This window comes from Crocodylus siamensis, chromosome 4 (assembly GCF_052110815.1).
Source record: "Crocodylus siamensis isolate JL-2025a chromosome 4, ASM5211081v1, whole genome shotgun sequence".
Classification (NCBI taxonomy): domain Eukaryota; kingdom Metazoa; phylum Chordata; order Crocodylia; family Crocodylidae; genus Crocodylus; species Crocodylus siamensis.
Window position 1 is genome coordinate 237,111,739 of NC_143398.1, and position 23,697 is coordinate 237,135,435.

General features: G+C 45.7%; 1 protein-coding gene across 2 annotated transcripts in view; it reads left to right on the forward strand.

The window, feature by feature from the left end:
• Positions 1-23,697, forward strand: part of ITGB5 (integrin subunit beta 5) — a 111,018-nt gene that overhangs the window by 37,493 nt on the left and 49,828 nt on the right. For both annotated transcript variants that reach the window (XM_090045973.1, XM_090045974.1), the window contains exons 6-9: positions 5,502-5,663; positions 8,538-8,633; positions 10,144-10,233; positions 17,921-18,055. In XM_090045973.1, the coding sequence (XP_089902099.1) occupies positions 5,502-5,663; positions 8,538-8,633; positions 10,144-10,233; positions 17,921-18,055 (483 nt within the window). The remainder of the gene's footprint in view (positions 1-5,501; positions 5,664-8,537; positions 8,634-10,143; positions 10,234-17,920; positions 18,056-23,697) is intronic.

Here is a 23,697-nt window from a genome sequence, read left to right on the forward strand (position 1 = left end):
GATGGAGAGAAGCAGAAAGTATGCTAGCTAATTGCATTATATCCTTCAAAGTAGCATTGCATCTTGAATGATAAGGTGAATACTACTGCTAGTCACTGAGGGCTATTTTTCCCTTCTGTCTCAAGACTGAAGACCGAGACTTGTGCTTTTGGTAGTCGGGATCCCAGGTCCGCTCCCTGCTTGCGACCTCTAACCCAAGTGCAGTTTATTGGACCTGCGTGCAGTTAATGTGGTAGACTCGCTAGAAAGGAAATGGTTTTCACGTTGCTTTCTGCACATGGGCTGAAGGGAAGGAAGCCACTGGTGGGGGAAGATCTGGCTGTTCTCTTGATCCTCTTTTCCAGCCCACCAGCAGGTTGGTTATGGAGCTCAGGGCACATGCACCATAATTGCAAAGGAAGTTGCTGGCTAAGCTCTCCATAGATGTCGGAGACCTCGAGGACCCTTCCCTGGTGCAGCACTGTCACTGCCTGTAGTCCAAGGGGACCAGAACCGAAAATCAGCACAGGCTTTCCAAACAGGTACAGGGCAAGCCTTTCTTGTAAGCATTTTTCTTTGATATTTAGTTCTTCGACTCCCAGCACTTCCTTTTCCCTGGGTATTTACTCTGCCCAAAACTTTCAAGAGTGATCAGAGATGTCAAGTGCCTCAACTTTTGGGTACCCATTTTGAGGCCCCGTTACAGGGTCTGACTTTTCCAGAGGGCTTTTGAGAATTTGACTGCTTTTTCAGGCATTCATGCTGGGGTTGTGGGCGGTGGTGGGGGAGTCTATGACTATCTGTTCTTGTCTACGACTATTAGTCTGTGACTGTCCGTTCTCTAAATATTTATATACCATGTTCAGTCCTTCTGAGATGAATGAAAAGTGCTGTATGCTTGAGTCATTCTTTTGGCCTGTGTTTTAAATCCTTGAGTAGGAAAAGCTTGTATGACTAAAAGCCATTTCCAGCGTTTGGCACCTTTTTTGAAAGATGATGATACGGTAAATGTTAGCCTGTAGGCACAATAAGCCTTTTATACCAAGGCTAGAGATGACTAGCCAGGAATATTACCCGGTCTTCTGTCATTACATTTTCCACTTCCAGCTTCTTTGGCTCTCAGTTGTGTTTTGAATTTTTAAGCACAAAAATTACTAACGCCTATAAACTTGGAAGTCTTGTGTAGTAGCTGCAGGGGGGGAAAAATGCAATTAGGCCACATCTCCTTGGTTAAAAAAGTCTCCTTCTGAAATGGACCTAGATAGTTCAAAATGCAAAGGACTTAAAAATCCAGCTCATCCTTTCCACCTCCTCTGGTTGAGGCCTATGAATTTAGGTGGCCCTTCTGTCTGAAAATGTTGGTCCTAAATGAGGCATGGGATCTTTCACAAGTGTGAGATGATGGATCTGATGTGATATGGGATCTGGCCCTAAATGACTTGAGCTTCCACAGGAGCTCAGGGTTGGCCTTGCAAAGCCGAACTCAGGAACATTCATGCGCGTGGAGCTGATTTTGGCTAGGCCGACGGAGGAATGCCTCATTTGGGAATCCTGCCAGCATTTCCCGCCTAGCCCTCTCGCTTCTCTTATGCTGGGGGCGACTGCATGCATGCCCAGCAGGAGCAGGACTTTTAGCAGAGCATCTTCCTTTCCATCTTCCTCTCTGTCTTTGAGTAAAATTCGGGGATGCTGGGCTCTCCTGGAATAGCAAGGCAGGCTTTCTTTTGCCAGCTGCTATTGAAAATTGTGGCTTTAGCACAGAAGGTTTGCAGCTGTTGCTGCTTCCTAGCTAAGACAAGCCATGTTGTTTTCTCAGCACTGTGGGCCTGATTCAAAGCCTTCTGAAACCTGGGCTTGGTTTTGGATTGGGCCCTAGATCCTTTCCTTTTGTAAGTGCATCTGTAATCCATGGATTATTTGGAAAAAAAAAAAATCTATTTATGTCCTCACACCCTGGGTTTTCTTTAGAGGCTCAGCCCAGAAGAAATAAACTGAAGACTCCTTGGCTGTTTTTATTCTAAGTGGTGCAGAGCACTCTGTGTTTCAGGATGGAAACTAACTGCTGAAGAGGTATTTTCCAGCACTTTTTTGATCTAGTCACTTAAAGATGTGTGAAATGCTGGTCCTTTCCGAATTGGTTACACTCGGTTTGCACTCTCACGTCCACCCTGGCTCCTGCTAAGCACACCCCATGTATTGGCAGCTTGACTGCAACTTGTTTTTGCTGCTCTGGCTTCCTGCTCCTCATTCCCTCCCCTGCTCCACTCCACTATTTCTACCTTTAATTTAGTCAAAAGGCCAGTGCCAAAACCTAGCCTATTAAATCTATAGGCACTGTTTACTTTTCCCCTTTTTCATTTCCCCAATTTGGGGAACATTTGATGGCTTCCTTCCTCAAAACCATATGTCAGACCGTGCCTGCACATACAGTCGGCCAGAGGTTAGAGAGGGGGAGCAAGCTTCATTCCTAGAATAACTGGAATTACAGGCGACCGTAACCAGAGCTGTTCTGAGCTGCACCTTTGCCAGTCTCCTTCTCTGTCACAGGAACAAAGAGCAAAATGGTTAGCACCGCTGTGGAGAAGTGCAATAGGGAGTCACCCTAGGACTTGTCCCATTCCCGCCCTCCAGCCACCCCAACCTCACTTGTCTTCTAAAACTACCTGTGAGCTTATTCCTAAACCAGAGTGCTTAAAAGATCATGCCTCTTGTTGGGGTCAGTTAATAAAGCTTTGCAAAATGCAAAACCTATTGTCCTCCTTGGCTTTCCTCAGCTAACGTATCTTGGTCCTGCAGCCTTTCTCATCCTGCCCCAGAAGGTCTGATGGCATCCTTGTGGCCTTTCTCTCGGTTGACTCAGATCATTTTTTCCATGGGGAGATGAGTGAAGGGGTTGTCGTGGGTGGGACTTGACCCACTAGCCCTAAAAGGGCCAGTCACTTGATGCCAGTGTTTTCATAAAGCTTTATAACCCATAGGGCTCTCATTTCGCTTTTCAGTCCCCATCTGCTTTCTCTTGCACTTCATCCACCTGCCTTTCCAGGTTGCTGCAGGTAGCATGCCGTCCATATCCCTTTCCTTGAAGAGCCCTCTCTGAACAATAGTGACAAAAAAGAGACATTCGGGTCTGAATTCTCAAAAGGGCTCATTAACTTTTTGACTCTTGGATCCTAATCCTGAGAAGCGCTGAGTACCACCAATGTGCATTGGAGCTGTGGGTGTTTATAGCCTCTGAGTCTCAGGGTTACCTAGGATCAGAGTGGGCCATTTAAAGCTAGTGATAGTCTTGAAAGGCTACATCCAGGTTTGGGATGGTGCCGAGCACTCTCCGCTTCTGCTGACACTGATAGAAGCCAAAAGGTGCTTTAACATCCTTCAGGATTTGGCCCTAGAGTGCCGAGCAGAAAATGGTGGTGTCCTTTCGAGGGAAGAAATGGCAGGAGAGGTTTGGCTGAGTTAAGGGAAGTGATAAAAGCAAAAGGAGGAAATGCAATGTCCAATTTTGCCTTTTGTGAGAGCACCAGTTCAGACCAAGGCCTGTTTGTTGCGGAGGCAGAAATAAGAAATTCTGGAAAATTAAGGTGGCGACATTTTTTCCCCTCTCCCTTAGCTAAGCATGAAAGCAGCAAGCACAGAGTTAATGATCAGTGCTTGGCATTTTCTTTCACAAAGTCTTGGGCCAGTCATCTTTTCCCTGGGAACCTGCTTTACTATAAATCTCCAAATGTATGTCTGGCTGAGCACAAACTTGGTTTTGCTTTATAAAGAAAGGTCTGAAAGGTTTGCATGTTTTTGTCAGTTTTTTGTGTATTTGGCTTGCTCCCAAGAATATGGTGGGGTGGGAGGAAGACATTTAAGAAGATAGCCTACTTTTGGTTTTAAAGAAAATAATTCCCCCATCTGATTAAACGGCGATACTTAAGCCACCAGGAAGGTCATTGCACTTGGCATGGAGTTTTCAAAATTGCTGAAATCCTTTAAGAAACTCCACAGATCCCCAAAGGTTAGTGCAATTTGTGATTGTAAGCAATTTGGATGCTTTAGAAAATGCCCCTTTGCATTGCTTTGGGCCACATGGAGCAGCTAATTGCACAGAATCTGCTTGGAAAGCCCATCTGCAAGGTTTATACCTAGGGTCTGCTCGCTCAGGGTCCCCAGCTTCAAAGGCACCTGGACTTAGAGCCACACCCTCAGCCAGAAGGATGACAGGAAGGGGCAGAAGGACTTATTGCATTGACTTTATCAATACTGCACTGTTTTCATATGGAACGGTCGGAGCAGGGCCTGGAGTTAGCATTTTCTTCCAGCTTATGGCTGGATTTATCTTGGGAGATCAGTGTCCAGCTTAACCTAGTTTGGATGTGAGCAGTCGTAGTGCAAACCCCAACCTGATGCAGTGGCATCTTCACTGTGCCAGTAGGATTTCTGAGGACATATCCCACAGCTTTTCGTATGACGCTAAGCAGAGCATCTCTGTGCTTCCTTCCTAACGAGCTGTGAGAGAAGTTGTGTGTCCTTCTGGGAGTGTGGGAGGGTAGGAGTGGGAGCGTGGAAAAGTATTGAAGGACTGTTGGACATTGGCCAAACTCAACAGTGACATATAGTTTCTAACCTATGTCCTTAGACCAACATAGCTACAACCTACACCCTTGAAGGACTGTTGGCATTCATTGATTTAGCTTGTGTCCTCACTGCAAAATGGATAGCAGGATAGTAGCTTGCATGAAAGCTTCGCTGAGATTTAGCTCTGCCTGGGTAGCCTGAGTGGAAAGGGCCATTAAGCTCAGGTGAGAGGGTTTCCTGTGTAGAGGAGGGATGAGGTTAGAGAGAATACCTAGGAAGGCCCTGGATACCTCTTCAACAAAAGTGTGTGTGTGTGTGTGTGTGTGTGTGTGTTCATGCATGCATGAACACCTGTATCTTAAACCAAACCTAACTATCTTTGGTCACCTGGCTGGGGTTACTTGACTCCAGTTGTCTTTCCCGCTTGGTGCAGGGGGCTGGACCCGATGGTCTTCCCTGGTCCCTTCCAGCCCCTTACAATCTATGGATCTTAGGCTCAGACTTCCCCCTGCAACTCAGAACAGGTTTTTTGTACCCAGGTATAATGAAAATGCTGACTACAGTGATTATAGGATGCAGCGGCAGGGAGAGCTATGTGCAGCAGTGTGGCATTTCTATGAAACTGAGTGTGTATGGAGGAATTTGGCAGGTCTCTGGGCTATAAAATTCTTGTTCCTGGAGTGGAGGATGGAGAGTCTGGGGGCAGTGCATGCACCTCCTCGTGCCTTTTAAAAGACCTTTGTCAGGAGGTGTTGGGAAATGCACTGTTGCCCACAGGGGCTCCAGAGCTTTACTTTTGGCAGGAACAAATGAGCAAGCACATGAGATTGCTTTACTTACTAATAAGAGACTCTCGTGCGCTGGGGGAGTGGGACAGGAACTGTACATAGCCCAATGAGAGGAGCACTTGGGTAATCAAAGGAGACCAATGACTGTATCATGGTTTGCTTTCCCCTTAGGAAAAGATTGGCTGGAGGAAAGAGGCTTCTCACTTGCTTGTCCTCACGACAGATGATGTGCCGCACATTGCGCTGGATGGGAAGCTGGGGGGGCTGGTCCAGCCCCATGATGGCCATTGCCACCTGAACGAGGAGAACGAATACAGCGCATCCAATCGGCTGGTGAGAAGAAACCGCCACATGTTCCATGCTCTGTGTCCTGCTGCTTTTGGTGCTCTGACATCCTGGCATGCATCCCTTCCATTCCTTCTGCTGTTTCTCCTTTTCGTCTATTAAAAGAGCAGCTGTCCCAGACGTCAGGGGTGCCTGTACACAAGCTCAGAGACTGCTCTGATCCACTGTAGTTACAGCACATCGAAGCAAACTTGCTTAATCAAGTCTGCTGGAGCATGGTGATTACCACACTCCAGCCAGCCTCTGCGTCTCATGCATCTGCATCCCTGCACTTCAAAATGTCAGCAGGGCACTATATCTAAAGCTTGTTTGATGAGCTTTCGATAAAGTGCCCCCACTGACATTTTGAAGTGTGGGGAGTCTGATACACGAGACGCTCCAGGCACTTTAATCTGCTCCAAAAGTGGCCCCCCCTAGCCCCTGGAGAATGTGTATAGACACCCCAGAAGCGCACAGGAGATGCCAAAGGTTTCAATCCTAGGTTTCATTTGATTCAGAAATCTATAGATGTAGGACTCGTCCTGCCAATCCCCCTGTCAGTCATGTGCAAATACCTTGTACAGGTTCCCTAGCTCTATGCGTGTTCTGTATATGCGCATTCGCTCTTATGCAATGACCCTTTTTACACCCAAAGTTTGTTATATGTAAGGTCAATTCATTATATGTGAGGTAAGTCTGTAAGGGAAGAGGTGGGGACGAGTGCGGTGCAGCCCAGCGGCTGCAGGCCGGTGGCATCGGCTGCTCCTGGGGTAGCTGCAATAGGGACCAAAGCAGAGGGAACTGTTAGTGGGCGCGGGGTGCGGGACGGGTGTACGCTCTTGCTGCTACGCTCACCCTGGGAGAGCAGTAGGCTGTGCTGGGTTCTTCACGGGGGGCTTGCGCCCCCACATCTGCACAAGGGACGAGAGCAGGCTGCCGCTGCGGGAGCACCAGTGGTGGCACTGGGCTCTTCCCTGCAGGAGGCTGGGCACTGCACCGGGGCCTGGTGAAGGTGGCAATGGGAGGAGGGTTGCAGCCACCCTAAAATTTGCTGTAGCGCCCCCCCCCACAACCTTCCCTCCCAGCACTGCCACCCAGCCTGAACGCAGTGCCGAGCCCCTTGCCGGCATGCTGCTGCTGCCCGCTGTCCCCCGCCCCCCGCCCCCCAACACTGGCAGCCTACCCTCATCCCGTGCACAGATCCGGGGGCTTGCACCCCCTGGAAAGAGTCCAGTGCAACCCCCCAGCCTGCAGCCCTCCCAGGGTGCGCATAGCAACAAGAGCCATACCCCACCCTATCCCGCACCCCCACCCACTTACCGTTCCCACCACTTTGCTCCCTGCTGCAGCTGCCCTGGGAGTGGTCGACACCACCTGTCTGCAGCCACTGGGCTGCACCGTGCCCTTCCCTAGCCCCAACCCCAACCCCACTCCCTCCCTCACCACCGTGGGCACATATCCCTATATGTTACCTTTATAAACTGGGTTCCCTTTGTGCAAATTCGAGTTATGCGCAGTTTTCCAGGAATGCATCTACTGCATAAAGTGAGGGAAACCTGTAATGTTCAAGAACTGATAGACAGACTTTCAAGTCTGCAGTCCCCCTAAGTCATTTAAAAGTGGAGTTTTATTCCCCCCCTCCCCAGATTGCAGCAGGATTCACCTACACAGTTTAAAGAAAACCATACAACCTACCACTCATGTTCCAGTACACGTGCAGCAGATCGCTGATGAAGAATGCCCACCCTGGTAAATGCTCTATATCTAGAATAACGGGACTGGGATCTTTGAGTCTGACTGTAATGTCCATCTCTTAAATGGAGATTAACTTCTCTTTCTTTGAAACCATGCAACTGATTCTGCAGGGGACACTGAAAATGACTTCCTAAGTTCTTGGGTGAATGCAGACTTGCCTAATTAGAGAATCGTTCTGCAGATCTAGGCTTTATGCGGGAAGTTACAAGCTCTAATTGTTACGGATTTGTTCCTGAACGTTCATAAAAGTTTCTAATTCCCTCTGGTATGAGGCTTTCTTGGATGGCTGATTTGTGACAATGGGCTGGGGTCCTCAAGGGAGGCTCACTTCTAGTTTGATTTTGAACAAGCAAAATGACATTCTTGCTGGAATATTTTCTGGGTGTCAGTGTGGCAGTATTCTGAGAACCTAGTAAAGGCAGCACGTGTCCTAGTCTCACTGGTGCCTAATCAAACTTTCCTTTTGTAAATAGATAGTGTTTGGAGTTTTTTAAGGCAAAGTCAAGCTGGTCTCTTGCTATCTTGTTCATTTATCACATCCATAAAAATGTTGCAAACAATACAAATTAACAATTCTGATAATAGTGCGTGTGTCAGAATACAATCCATCTCTCTCCCCTGTCCCTGAGAGGGTTTTTACATGGCCGAAGCAGTAAGGCTTATGTTGATTTTCTTCTTTTGTTGTCCTGATTTGTAGTATGCACCAATGAGCAAACAATGGATCTTGCTGTTTCCAGAGAGAAAACATCACCAGATTCCCACTTTTTAAATAGATTTTCCAGGACAGCCACCCTAAACAATAACCTCCTCTCATTCCCCTGTAGATAATTAATATGCATCCATGCACTTGCTGATGGCAAAGTTGAGTGAGTTGGGAATTCACTGGTGGTAGCTTATAGTTAAATTTTTTTGGCACTTGAATACCCAGTGATGAGCATATACTTAGAAATACCCAAATGGAGAGGTGTCATTTTTACCTAGTCACTCTTCTGGCTATAACTGCACATTTAAGGACTTTGTGTGACAACATATACTGTACTTCTGTAAGGAATTTCACTGCTGTGGTTAAAATAGAAATTAAATCACTCTTAGCTTTTGTGTTACAAATCTGTTTTGTTTTCACCCTAGGATTATCCTTCCCTTGCGCTTCTTGGGGAAAAGCTAGCGGAAAACAATATCCACCTCATTTTTGCTGTGACAAAAAATCATTATGTGCTTTACAAGGTAAGCACTGCTGAAATGCTTGGCAGGGAGATGGTTTTGATGTGACTATGAATCTGCAGGGAGAAAGAGATTTAAAACCCTTTATCAGGCATCGGAGAAAAGAGTGTAAAAGTTCTCTTGGGTAGAAATAATGAAATATTCTTTCCCTAACATTAGCAGAAGGGAAGCAGGCTGGCAGGGAAGGAAAGGCCTACAAATATGTGCAAGGAAAAACGTATATACGTATGGTAAATCTACAGAAGCTGAGTTATGAAGCCAAGAATTTTTTACCCATGCTAAACTGAGCCAGATCCCCCTCCTTGCAGGTCTCCAGTTAATTTACAGGGTGCTGTCAACTCGGTGAAAAGTGCTAATGCTACTTAAAGGAAATAGGTAAAGGTTACTGGCTATGCTAGCACCTAAAATAGACACTGGTCTAATCTTGATTTTAGGAAAGTTGCCAACAGTCCAGCATAGGAGAGAACAGAAACCTCTTCAGCTCAGCTATTACTTAATCCCATTACCTAATAGTAGGCAACATATCTGCCTGGCTGTGTTTTTCCTATCGTCGAGTCCACAGCCCTGGAGCACTAAATAGTATTTCTATCACCCCTTCCCTTTTCCTTTTATAGGAGCATAAGAGGCCAAGATTACTGAGGCTAGCACTTTACCTGGGATAAAAATGTTATCTGAGAGGTATGCAAACCCAGGCTGAGGTGTCTGGTTCCACAGCTTTTTTAAGAATGAGACAATGATGCTGTTCCATGTAAAAACAGAGGGAAAAAGGGAAAGGGTGGGCTAAAGGTCTGAGTCCAGGGTTTTTAAAAAAAAGAAGTGAAACTGGAATCCATCCCCTGCACTAAAACAAAATGAGCAGACATGTTGCAAGTCTAAAACATGATCCTAATCCACTGAGAGCTAGATGACTGACTTCATCCTCCACACCCATTCTACGGAAAACCAGTATATCAGTCAGCGTGCTAATTGATGGGAGCCAAGGCTTCGTTTCCATAAGGGCTTTCCCTGTGCCAAGTTCTGCTCTCACAGACATCAGTGCATAGCATTGGGTCTTACCCTGTCTGATTAAGGGGTGAAGTAGTGGTGAACGTGGTACTACTGATCATTGACCAGTTCCCTTGACCATGGATTTTAATGAGCGGTCTTACAGACCCATAGGTGGTTAGCTGTGGTAGCCTGAAGTCAGACAGAACTAGGGCAGGCTAGCACCGCAGAGACTAACTCATTCAGAGAGGCATGAGCTTTTCCAGGCAACAGCCACTTTGTCAGCTATGATGATACATCTGATCAATTAAATCCAAGGTGCCACCCTGCCCTACCCCCTACAGGCCCATAATGATCCTTTTCTTGAAGGATTCAAATTGCAATTGATGACACTGCATCATGTACACTAATATATTGTCTACCGCGTCTTGGGCAAGCAACTGATGGCTGCCTGGGAAGAGCAGGCAATACAGTTAATTTTTGTCCCGTGTTCGATATATATTTTCTTAATTTTTCTCTGTTTTTAAAGAATTTTACAGCCCTAATTCCTGGAACAACAGTAGAGATTCTACGTCAGGACTCCAAAAACATAATCCAGCTGATTGTCAAGGCATACAACGTAAGTTAATGTTTTTTTTTTTCCTTTTCTCCTTTACTGTTTCACTTGGCTGGTTATAAAATGACTGCAGTGTTACAAAATGAGTGCAGTTCAGTATGCTCATTTCTCCCTTGGGTGCTCCACCCGTACTTGGCTTCCTTCTGGTTCTGGTCCTCTGAACATCAGCAGGTCATCGCTCAAACTGCTGTGTCCCACCCTGTGAGGGTTGTGGTGCCTCTGTCATGCTCAGGATGACGTTGCTGTTTGTGCAGATTTCAAACCATCTGTCTAAAGTAGGTACTTGTATGGGCTCCCATTACTGTAGTGTCTGAGCATCACAGCTGGTAATACTCCAGTTCTGACCTTACAGTCCTTTTCCTCAATGGAAACCTAGACAATATCTTCAGAAGATGGGCCTGGGAAGAGAATTTCATAACTAAAACTGTTGGATTTAACACTGACCGTCATTTTAAAGCTCCCACAGCTCATCTTTCTGTATCCCACAGATAACTGCCCTCTTCTTTTTTTGATTGGTCTTATTCTTTTACAGAAGGAGGTCTATCTGGTTCAGCTGCTCTTGTTCTATTGCTACTTCGGACTAATTCTTCTCTACCCCCTAGATTTACAGCCTGCTCCTCTAACTGAACACTTTCATTTACAAAATGGGTTTGAACAGTGGTCATTGTTTCATCTGCTATTTAGCTTAGGCTGTATATGTTGTTTTCTCGTACCTGTGGACTGGTCCAGGGGGCTTTTGTGTATCTGCAAGCCTGCCTTGACATCTCTGCCAACTAGAGAGTTGGTCTAAATTAAAAAGATTATTACTAGACAAATTGTGCTTCTCACTTTCTGGGCCCTCACAGTTGTAACAAGACTCCTATCCTTGCAGTAATCCTTTGAGGTAGGCAATAATTCTTATCCTCTTCTGCAGATGGGGAATGGAAGCACAGAGAGGCTAAGAAGCAGGTCCCATTTGTTCTCAGGGGTACCTACATAGGACATAGGCAGAATATAGGTGTCCGACTTGCAAAAATGTCATATCAGTGATTTTTTTAATATGGCTTTCATACCCATATTCTTGGGAAACTATTGACCTTTGATTGCAGGATATGTGAGAACTGCATCTTGCAGCATTCCTGCAATGAAAGTTTATGTATACATATAAAATTATCATACTGTCACTGACCTCTAAAAATCTCTTTAAAGAATTTCCCAGAAGACAGGGATGTTTATAAATGCAACTTCGATCCATGCATCTTTTTAAGCAGCTACAAATTCTGGCAGAGTGGGTATCAGTGGAGGGAGGGGGAGAACAGTGACTTTGGTCAGTCTATGCTATAAAGAAATCTAAATATTCCAAAATCTAAAAAACTCATCACCCGTCCTCTCTCCACAATTAAAATGACAAAGAGACAGCGTGCATAATGCCCCGCTGCCTCAAAGGAGAGGTCAGCGGCACTAAAGAGGCCTTAGAGAATACCTGGCACTCCAGTCCATTTGTCCCAGCCTGGCCTCTGAGGAGAGGAGGGATAGCCTGAAGGCTAGGAGGACCATGACCTGGGATACAAGAGAGAAATTCAGTTCCTGGCTTTGGCACAGACCTCCTGTGTGACATTGTGCAAGTTGCAGGAAGTCGTTATTCAGCTCCTATCTACAGCTCTCAAGTGAAGAAAGCACGATTGTCTTTCTTCCATCCTTTGGGCCAGATCTGAAAAGGACTTCACTGATGCTTCTAGCTTCAAACAACTGGAAATCTGTCTCATCGCCTTGTTGGCTCCCCTCCTTGTGGGCTCTGTGAGCACCAGATCACTGAGACCCAATGGAAGCATCTCTGCTGTGATGTGCTCTTGCCAGCTCTGCCCTACCCTGATGCACTCTTGCCAGCTCACCTGATGAACTGCTAAGAAACCCAGGTTTCTAGCACCCCACAACACAAGGGCAGGCCCGACCGACAACCAGGCTCAAGGCTGGGGACCTGTGGGTTTCGAGGCTTCCAGCTCCTGGAAGTCTTGGGAGCGCTGGCCATAGTTGGGGCTGTGTGGCTCCCTGAGCTTAAGCTGGGGTTGCCAGGGTTGCTCCCGTCCCTGCTGCCCAATCACTGGGGCTCTCAGGATCTCTGTGCTCCTGCTCTACTGTGAAAAAAATCCCCCAGAAACTGGGCCCTATGCTGGGCTTTCCCAGAAGTTAGGGAACTAGCTTTAATTTCAGAAAAATCACACGTGGAGATTGTTTCAGTTTGGTGGCTTGTTTTTTTTTTCCCCCTCAAATGAAAACCTCAAGGTATTTCCCTTCTATGGAAAACTGAAATCCTAGTTGGCCAAATGTAAACCGTTTCTTTTCTAAGCTCAGAGTTTCTTGCTGGAAATCTGCATTCAGCTGCCTCCTGCCGAGAGAGGTAGGGAACCCAGCACACTTTGGCCCCAATCCATGCTGGGTTTCCTTTCTCAATTTGACCGTTTTCTCCTTGTTCCATATCAACCTTGTTCCGAGGATCAATTTGATTTGGATTTTCCTCTTTTCTTCAGCCAGGAGTTCAGCAGTCCAGCTGCGTCCTTTCTGCCTCCCATGTTATCATTAGCCATCACGTCGGTCCATTATCTTGATGAGGCTTGAGGCAGAGCTGGCTCTTCGACAGCAAGACCAGTGCTGTTGATCTGATTGTTTTATGTCTGGGAAAACTCCACAGTGCCGCCTTTCAGTCTCATCCTGCCTCCTCTGTCCCCTGCATGCGATGCTGAGGGCCATCGGCAGGAGTCTTGCATGTGGCGGCGACCCTGAGAGCACCAGGGATTTCTATTTTCGGAGTCACTTCCCTAAACATGATGCAACTGTGTTTTGAGCATGCTTCTGTTGTTTGCTCTGATGGCTTCCACTTGGCAGTCTCCTGGTGACCTTTGAATGCAGTAGCTGTCTCTGAATCCTGTTTGTTCAGGATTTCCTCATTTTGAGGTAAAAACATTTTGTTCTTTGACTATTTTTTTAATTCCCCCACCTCTCCAAGGATAAGCTCTTCATTTTGATATAACCAATCACTCCATCAGCGTTTTAAATGCAACCATAGATTTCATAGACATTAGGGCTGGAAGGGACCTTGGAAGATCATTGAGTCCAGCCCTGTGCCTGAGGGGCAGGAAGTCAGCTGGGGTCAGAGGATCCCAGCAAGATAAGCATCCAATTTACTCTTGAAGGTGTTCAATGTAGGTGCTTGAACCACCTCCGATGGCAGGCTGTTCCAGACCTTGGGGGCTCGGACAGTAAAGAAATTCTTCCTTATGTCCAGCCTGAAACGGTCTCGCAGTAGTTTATGACCGTTCGACCTCGTCATCCCTTGGGGTGCTCTGGTGAACAATCGTTCCCCCAGATCCTGGTGGTCACCCCTGATAAACTTAGAGGTGGCCATCAGATCACCCCTGAGCCTGCGCTTTTCCAGGTTGAAGAGCCCCATGGCTCTCAGCCTGTCGTTGTAAGTTCTGTTTTCCTGACCTCTGATCATGCACGTGGCTCTCCTCTGGACTCTCTCAAGCTTCTCCACATCCTTTTTGAATTGTGGAGCCCAAAACTGGACGCAGTACTCCAGCTGCGGCCTCACCAAGGCCAAGTATAAGGGGATAATGACGTCCCGGGATTCGCTTGAGAAGCAGCTATGGATGCAAGCCAGCGTTTTGGTCACTTTACTAGCCGCAGCATCGCATTGCAGGCTCATGTTCATCTTGTGGTCAATGATGACCCCCAAGTCTCTTTCTTCTGTAGTGCTAGCCAGTGTAGCACTGCTGAGCCTATAAGGATGCTGTAGGTTTTTCTTCCCAAGGTGGAGAACCTTGCATTTTTTGGTGTTAAACACCATCATCCGCCCATTTGCTGAGCCTGTCCAGGTCGGCCTGGATCACTCACCTGTCTTCTGGCGTGGATGCTTTGCCCCAAAGTTTGGTGTCATCGGCGAACTTGGCCAGTCCACTTCTGACTCCAGTGTCCACATCATAAATGAAGATGTTGAACAATACGGGTCCAAGGACAGAGCCTTGAGGGACCCCACTGGTCACCAAGCACCGTGAGTATTGACTTCCATCAACCACAACCCTCTGGGTCCGACCACGGAGCCAATTCCCCAGCCAGTGGTTTGTGGTGGACCCAAGGCCAGAGTTGTCCAGGTTCACCAAGAGGTGATCATGGGATACCAGATCGAAGGCTTTTTTGAAGTCAAGATATACGACATCAGTCTCTTTTCCTGTGTCCAGGTGATTGGTCACCTGGTCATAGAAGGAAATGAGATTGGTCAAGCAAGACGTCCCCGCAACAGACCTGTGCTGGCTATCCCTCAGGATGTTGGCGTCAGCCAGTCCATTAAGGATGGCCTCTTTAATAAACTTTTCTAAGACCTTCCCTGGGATAGAGGTCAGGCTGATGGCCCTGTAGTTTGCTGGATCCACTTTCCTTCCTTTCTTGAAGATAGGCATCACATTGGCCTTTTTCCAGTCTTCGGGCACTACACCAGAGCGCCAAGAGTCCTCAGAGATCCGTGCCGGGGCTGGGCTATGATGCTCGCCAGCTCCTTGAGTACCCTGGGGTGTAGACTGTCAGGGCTGGCTGATTTAAAAGTATCCAGCCTCTTACGGTGTTCCTTCGCAAGGTCAGCTTTGATGGAGGGCAGGGGATCTCCCTCACCTGGACCTTCAAGTGATTTCGGCTTTCTCTCTTTTTTTTTTCCCTGCCAGAATGGACTCAACTTTAGCTTTGCCCATATAACAGCATGCCAGGTATGGTGTGCCCCTGACTGGAGACCCTGCTGCATTGGCACAACTCACCCCAAGAAGATGCCCTTTTGAGAGAGGAGAACAGCAGATAGTTTAAACCTTGGAGCTGCCTAGAGAGCCCACTTAGGAATAGCTGCTAACAAATGCAGCAAGAATGGGTCTTCCAGTGACTGCTGGCAGGGCAGGGAGAAGCCAACTGGGGCTGGCTGACAAGATAAAACAGTTCCAGGTAACTGTTGTGGGTGATGGTAGGACAGGAAAGGAAGATCTTCACCCTGAAACTCAAGAGGCTAAATGGTTCCAGAGAACCACAAACTTTTGCAAGCGACTGTTTACTTGGCCAGGTACTACACTTCTGAAGTGCTTAGTCTCTAAGGTGCCACCCTGCCCTGCTGTTGCCAGTGTCCAAATGGGATGAGCATCATTAGAAATGTTTATTGATAGCTAATGATCTCCCCTCTTCCAATAGGAGGGGAGACTGAGGCATTGAGAAGTAAAGTCAACCGTCCAGGAGCTCTTAGTGACTTTGAGGCAGAGTTGGTACTAGAGCCAAGTCTTGTGCCTTAATCCTCTGGACCACATCACCATCCATGCTCCTGATTGCACCTTCTTTTGTGTGACAATGAACTTTCTTTGGAAAGATTCTCAAAGTTGCACGCAGTGAGACTTCCAGTACCTTGTTGTCCAGTCTTCAATTAAAATGTCAGAGGACCCTATACATGAGAGAACACCTACACAGCCTTATTAGTCTTGCAGACAGTGCAGGATTGTTCTCTATGGTTTCTTTTTTGATGTTCTGCTCCTTCTGGTTTGAAACAAGGATGGCATTAAAGCAGGGGCGGGCAATTATTTTGGGCAGAGAGCCGCTTACTGAGTTTTGGCACGCCATCAGGGGTTGCATGACAGGCAGCCCAGGGCAGATGAATATTAATTTTCTACATTTTTTTTAGGGGCCCCACAGGCCAGATACAATGGCCTGGCAGGCTGCATCCAGCCTGCGGGCCACATTTTGTCCACCCCTGCATTACAGTCCTCACTGCTTCTCTGAGGCTACATCAGAGTCTCTTAGGAGTCCTGCTTATTGGCTATGTAAAGCAATACCAAATAGTGTAATTAAAGTTAGTAAGGGATGCTGGCCAGAATCTTCTACTACTAGAAAAAAATCCTAGACAAAATGTTATGAGAGCATTTATTCAGCTCTTTAAATAGACTTGGGTTTGATTAAAGTGATAGGTCAGTATATTTATATTTCTGATAGTTAATCTCCCTTCTAGGACACGAATGGCTGATGATATTTGTCCATATCAGGAAGAAGAGATGATGCATCCATGTGGCAGTCCCATGCTAAGTTTGAGGAGGAGCGGCTTGGCAGATGTGTGAAATATATTGAACCTTATAGGCATGTGCCTTATTCAGTAATAAAACCTGTAATGTGAACCCTTGAACCTGCCGCCAGAGCCCAGACTCCAGACAGGAAATGGTTTTCTGTATTACAGCATAGATATGGAAAGTTAAAATGTTTTTTTTTCTCTGGGGTTATTTAGATTTATGTAGCCTGTACCCACTTGTTTCCTCCTTGCTGCTGTTGACTTTCACTGTGAATAGCAGCTTCATTAGCAGACTGACTAATCATTGTCCCATTTCTCACTTGACTTTGGTGCAGAGGTGTTGAGGGGAGTGGAGAAAGGGGCAAAAGACCCACCACATTATTCAATTTTGACCAGTTCTACTGATTATTTACAGAAGAAAAAAGTCCCCCACTGGAAAAATGTTGAGATTTTTTGGCAACATTTTCTTTGTTTTTCCAGTTGTAGAAATCTGAACAAGAAATTTCATTTTGAATTAGTATTTCAAAACAAAGGTTTGCTTCTTTCTTTCTTCCTTTCTTTCTCACTTTTTCTCTCTGTCTCTTTCTTTCATGGTTGTGATATAAAACATCTCCGTTGCAAGAAGGGAGGAGCTGGAAGGCAGGGAAGAGGGTTGAGATCTCCCAAGAATTCCAGATCTGGAATTGGAAAGCAAAGGATGCTTTTTTCCTCCAGTTTGAAATTAAACCAAATGAACAGGTTCCACTCATTTCTCAGTGAGATTTTCATGGAAAACTGGGATATCTCAGTAGAAGAAAGATTGAGCAGTATCATTTTTATTTTTGCTCCCCAGGCAAAATTATCAGCAAAAAAGAAAATCTGACCAGCACAGTTGATTAGCAAGAGAAGACAGTAGAATTGGTGGCATACTCGTTCTGCTAGATGATAAAGTTTTAAATCTCTTTTCATGTTATTAAAATTTGGGGCCAGATTTGCATCCTGTGATGATATGAATATGATCACAGGATGCAAATCTGGCCCCAGATTTTAATAATAGCACTTTTATGCAGGAATTCCAGATGTTTTGGTGGGACACTGACCTTCACCTCCAAGCGAGACAAAAGGCTCCATTCATACTGTAGCACAGTTGCTCTTCTTGGCGCAGGAGCATCCACGGCCAGATCCGGTTGTACTGCCTGGCATTCCCGTCACACCATGCACAAATACTCTGCAGCTCCGTAGTTTAATACGTAGCATTATGTACACCTGCACAGTACTTTCCTTGATCCATCATAAAAGCTCGAATCAAGCTTCAGTCCAGTCATGATTTGAGCAGTCCTTTTTCTAGGCCTTTATTTTCCAGTGTAAGAAACATTGTATGATGATCTGAAGATGATTAGCATTTTGGAGATAAAAGTGCACATACAGGTACTGCAATTTTAGCTGTACTGGCTGAAAAGTACACTGAGCTGGTATAGTGGGGCGGGAGGTGGCATGTGTGTGTGTAAATAAATGTAATAATACAGTGCGTGGGCCAAGAAATTCAGTAGCTATAAGAATAACACAACAACATCCAAAGGAAAGGTGCCTCTTACTTTTTTCTTCTTCTTCAGTAATCCAATGGGTCACTTTTTTCTGTTTGTTTTCTAGAGTATTCGGTCTAAAGTAGAACTAACTGTTTGGGACAATCCTGAAGATATTGGCCTGGCCTTCACAGCCACGTGCCAAGATGGTTTGTCATATCCTGGACTCAGAAAGTGTGCGGATCTGCAAATAGGAGATACAGTAAGTTTGGACAACCTTAGCACTAGTCGATGGGTTCTTTTAATATTGTATCTATGATTTTGGGGTCGCAGCTTCACCCATTTGCCATACATTCCCCACCTGTATGATGGGTGCTAATACTTCATTCCTTTTTTGGCCTCAGAGCAGTTAAGATAGCACCCAAGAAAACACCGGCATTCACAGCAGTAAGTGATGGTCATGTAGCTTAATTCACACACCTTTGAAGGTGGGAATGCTAGTGCCATGTTTTCCAGCTCTGTGTCACATTTTCTTGAACAAGTTTAATAGATTTCATAGACATTAGGGGCTGGAAGGGACCTCATTGTAGAACGTTTGGGGCAAGAATTGGCCCAACCATATGCATCATCATTTTACCTGTCTCCTTCTATTTCCGCTAACTTCTCCTTTCCTAGGAAAATTATGCATTTTCCTTCAGTTGGTATTTGAGTTCCTTTATCCACCTTGCCCAGACTAGACTCGCCTACCAGTATTCCATTGCATTAGTCTGCATCAAAAAGTCAGAAACACGCAGAAAACAATTTTCAGGTGGACTAGGTATTGTTACATTATGCAATGATGCAGAATCAATAGGGACTACAGTGCAAAACCCTCCTCCTCCGCTACCCAGCTTTCCCCTAAATGTTAACATTATCCCACATCAGTTTTCCTGTTTATGAATTAGCACAAAATGGATTCTGATCTTTGCTCGGCTGGAATTTTTATGTTTATTACAGATGACTGAGTTGACCAGCTACAGAACGGCTGCCTCTTTTGGAGGTATTTAGGGAAATGCTGTAGCAACAAGATATGTTACTAGCAAAGACAAACAATGGGCCAAAAATGTGATAAGATCAGGAGATATTTTTGGTTTTAGATGTCATTCTCCGCAGAGGATTCAGTGTTTGGGTCTTTGATCTCTTTCTTTCCTATTGTAAATCCTCAGGTAGGTGTTAAGTCCTGCAGCATGGCATCTCCTGAGTAAATGACTATCCTGTTGTAATAAGAGAGATTCTTCTTGCAATCTTTCCAGCATGCCTTAGTCACGATACATTAGTGCTGCATAAATCTGAAGGGATAAGTGTCTATACAAATATGTTGTCTTGGATTAGGTACTATCCTCTTTCTAACGTGCCTGCAAAGCAGGAGGACGTATTTCAAGAGGGAGAGATTGTCATCTGGTATAAATCAGCATTGTTCCATTGAAGTCAGTGAAGCCAGGCCAGTTTTATATAGGCTGAGCATCTGACCTTGTAAAACGTTAGTTTTTTGTTGTACTCAGGCATTCAGTTGCTGAAGCCATTTCTACATTTCCTTATTGTAGAAAAACTCAGGAATTTTCCTAGGGTTATAGTGTGCACTAAGTTTTAAAGCTGTGCTTAGGAAGTAAAACATTAAAAAGCTTTGGTGGTGGTAATACAGTATTAATAGTAATAATGGTATGGTGGTAGTAATACAGTATTAAAAAAATAAGAATCCTACCTATTTAACAAATAGGACTGTTTCAGCATTTGCAGCGGACTGTCTGACTTTGAATCGGTTGGCCAAATTGATCTCTAGAACAAGTCCATTGAGGTTACAGAGGTATGGATTTTGCCCTTGTGACTGCAGCCAACTATGAATAGTCCGACTATGAATGGCATTTTTCTTGTAAGAACTGTGATCAGTAGGGATGGGATGGTTAGGAATAGGGGGACTGGGGGGAGAATCCCTATTTAAATTGCAGTGTTGGGTCTGTGTATGGGACCCAGCATTGTAAGAATATGGCAAAGAGCAAAAATGACCCTCTTATACTGCCAGTTGTTGTTTTGTCTCTAATTACATGGGATCTTTGCTCCAATCAAAGCCCCTCACTGTTATCCACTAACAAAGTTGGCACACTCAACCGCAATAGGTAGAGAAGGTAATAACAATCAATTCTGAGGCTGAGGCCAAGGGGAGAATTGCTGCCCTTTGTCATGCATGGGGTTTGCCTCGTCTCAGTTTGCCAGATCTAGGAGGCAGGGAAGCTTTTGTAGCATACCTGCGTGTTTGTTTGCTTTGTGCCAGTTTCTACTGATGGTGCCACCACTAAGATGGCTTTGCCATGACACAGGCACTGGCAGTCCTAATGCAATGCTGTATATTAAGTGGTATATAAATACTTAATGTCTGTCCCTTTCCAGCTGAATGTGCCAGACTCCTAGGGCACAGGGTAGGTGTTGCTCCATGCGTTGGCTTTGGGTTGTGGATAATGGTCTGTCTTCTCCTAGAGAAGCAGCCTCCACATGGATCAGTGAATGAGACATTCATTGTCCAACAAGGACACACGTGGAAGTCTAGACCATATTCTTAATTTCCTGCATTAACTCAGGGGCTAGCTACTACTGCAAAGATCAAATCTCAGCTGCAAACCAGAAAGGGAAAAGATCTTTGCAACAGGCGGATTCATTCATTCATATCTAGGGCTTCATCCTCCCATTGTTGAAATCAACGGGTGATTATTCTCGCCAATCCATGGAGAGCAGAATCTGGCTCTGAAATCTTTTAAAACTGTTTCCTTAAAGAAGATACCACTGATAGCGGGGTCTGATCTGCTACAGTGTCGTTCTAAAGGCGCTGGCTTTACTGATCCCCTCAAGCTCAGACTTTCCAGTCTGGTTTCCTCTGTCATTTACCATGTTTTGCCTCATTTTTTTTAGCCTGTATAGGTCTTATAAGACCAATCACCGTATTCAGGAAGGAATTTTGCCTCGTGGCCAGGTCGTTATGGACTGGGTGGCGGGGTGGGGGGGCTGTCTTGCTTTGGAGGGGGGCAGTGCTCTGCCCTCCTCCTCTGATCTCTTGAGTATATTTTTAACAAACTTTGCAGCATTAGGATGTTGGCCATCTTGGTCCCCTTCTTTACCTATGGCAGATTAGGGTATTAGGTCTTGTCTTGTGTCAGGGTTAAATGTGTAGTTTTGCTAAGAAATTAGACAATGGATTTGTATGGGATGGTTTTGAATATGGATGATCCTGCCTCAGATAGGGGATTGGACTAGATGACATCTAAAGGTCACTTCCAACCCTACTTCTCTGTAATTCTAAGTCAGATTAGTTTTTTCCCTTCTGTGAAGCAGGCATATCACTGCTGTTGGTGGAAGTGGCTGCTGAATTACCATCTGCCTATAACCATTTGGCAGAGAGGTGCAGAGCAGATTGCTTTCTGATAACAGAGAGAACTGAAGGTGACTCTTCCAAGGAGCGGAAGGATCCATTTCCCTTTTATTTTTGTTTGATGTCTTTAAAACAGACTCAGATGACTTGTGGTGTAGTAGGTAAGAGAAAGCCTCTGAATAAGCTGTGGCATGAAGATAAAATACTCTTCACCAGAGTAACATCTTCCATTCAGAACATCTCTTGCATGTGGCTGGGTCACAAGATGTGGAGCTAGAGCCTGTATATGGTAGTGATGACACTGCGTTCTGCAAAGCAGCTCCATTCAGCCTATACATTTGCGTACGGTGGCAAGACGCCTTCATAGTCTAGGTGCCGGGCTGTGATGTTTCCTTGGTTTTCAAGGAGAAGCCCAGTCCTGGAGTGCAGCGTTCCAGAATGGATTGGGATTGTGTTTGTGATTAGTAGTTCTGTTAGTAAAGTATTAATAATTACTGGTGGAACTTCTGACAAAAAATACAGGACCAGTTTCTCATTATCAAGTAATAGGGGTGGGAAGAATGCACCTGCAGTTTGCATGTACAATTACTACGATTTAGGAGTGTGCATTCACAAAAGACCTGCTATGCATCCAGTCTCCACAGCTTGAGGACATTGCATCTACAAATTAGACATGTGGATGTGCTCCATTTTGACCTTGACCCTTGGACTGTTGATGTCGGGAAAATCTGGCCGATTATTAGTTAAGTTAGTTCTCTATTTGACTAGAATTACTGCTGCACCAACAAGCATTCCTTCCCGCTTCACGGAAACCAGAATCACCAATAATGAAGAACATTACCACCAGTGGCTGGTGACTCCAATATGCCATGAAGCCTCTTCCTTATACTTGTGGTTTCTCTTAGCAAGACCTGGCCACAGAAAACTAAACATTTGGGTTAGTGGCTGAAATATGTCTCAGGACAAACAGCTGAAGTGAGTCACCTCCAGGTCAGTTTTTAAATGACTTTGCTATAAGCAGTAATGCAAATGAGTGCAAGAAGTGCTAACATTTTGCTAGTGAATGAAAGAAAATGGGGCAGAGGGAGGCTGTCAAGAGCCTTGAATGCGAAGACAAGCAGTCTGTCTGTTATGATGGGGGAGGCCAACAGTGCAATGGGGGCTTCAAAGTGATTAGGTGAAAGCTCTTTACACCAGAATCCTGCCTGGGTATCACTGGCAAGATTGCATTTGGAAAACAATGATGGGAGCCTGTATAAGAGCTTTGTGCATAGATACAGAAAGGAGCTGAGGATAGATCTTTGTGGGATCCTTGTAGGGACCTGGAAGGGAGAACGGTGAAGAACCACTGAAGGCTGTTGTCAGAGAAAGAGATTTAGAGAAGGGAAGAGATATGGAAGCAAAGGGAATATAACATTTCAAGAAGAATATCACAGTTGGCTGGAATTATGCTGGCAAGTCAAGGAATGTGAAGATTGAGCTCTGGCTCTGAGATCTGGCCAAGAAGTGGCCATTAGAGACTTTGACAAGAACAGCTTCAGTGTAAAGAAGAGAAACCAGGCTGTAGAAGGTGGATGAACTGGAGGAGAGGACCATCTAGCCCAGGGGTAGGCAAAATGAGGCCCACGGGCCAGATGCAGCCCTCCAGGCCATTCTGTCTGGCCCACAGGGCCCCTATAAATTTTAGAAAATCAATATTTGTCTGCCCTTGGCTGCCTGTCATGCGGCCCTTGATGGCTTGCCAAAACTCAGTAAGCGGCCCTCTGCCCAAAATAGTTGTCCGCCCCTGATCTAGCCAGTGATGGGAAGCAGCATGTCCAAAGAGCTTGGAAGTGAAAGGGAGATGGGATGGTGGTTGGAGAGGCAGAAGTAGGGTTTTCTAAGGCAGTAGAGACTGAAATGCTTGTATCATGATGGGAAAAGAACCAGAAAAGGATGAAACATTAAGGGAAGTAAGGGAGGGTGCAAGAACAAGCACAAGAGAAATCAGGAGATGGGATGGGATACATTATACCACTGGGGTCAAGTGAAGAGACTGGAGGAAGAGAGCAAGTGAGGGAACATCTTTGTCTTTGGCAGGAAAGAAGGAAGAGAGGGTGGTAGGAGGGAAACGGAAGGCAAGCCACAGGGAGGAGAAAGGTCAGCTCAGCTTTATTTGGAAGACACTAGGAAGATCCTGTGCAGAGAGAGCAGGAGGAGGGAGGGCCTGAGTAGCAAGTCAGAGGTGATGAACAGGTTCTGGGATTCAAAGGAATCACTGCAGTTTGAGCTAGGATAGCAGGAAAACTTGAGGGCCTTGGTAGGAAACTGCTGCCTATATCAGAATGGGGGATTTTGTAATTGCATAATTTTGTAACTGGTGTTTCACCCTCAGCCTCTCACATAACGATCCTGCTGGAATAGGTGGAGAGGCATCTACATCCCAAGCCACTCTTACCTGGGGTAACAGGAACATTTTGGCAGCTACAAAAGCATCATGCCGTTATTGTTGCTTATTATTAGCAAGA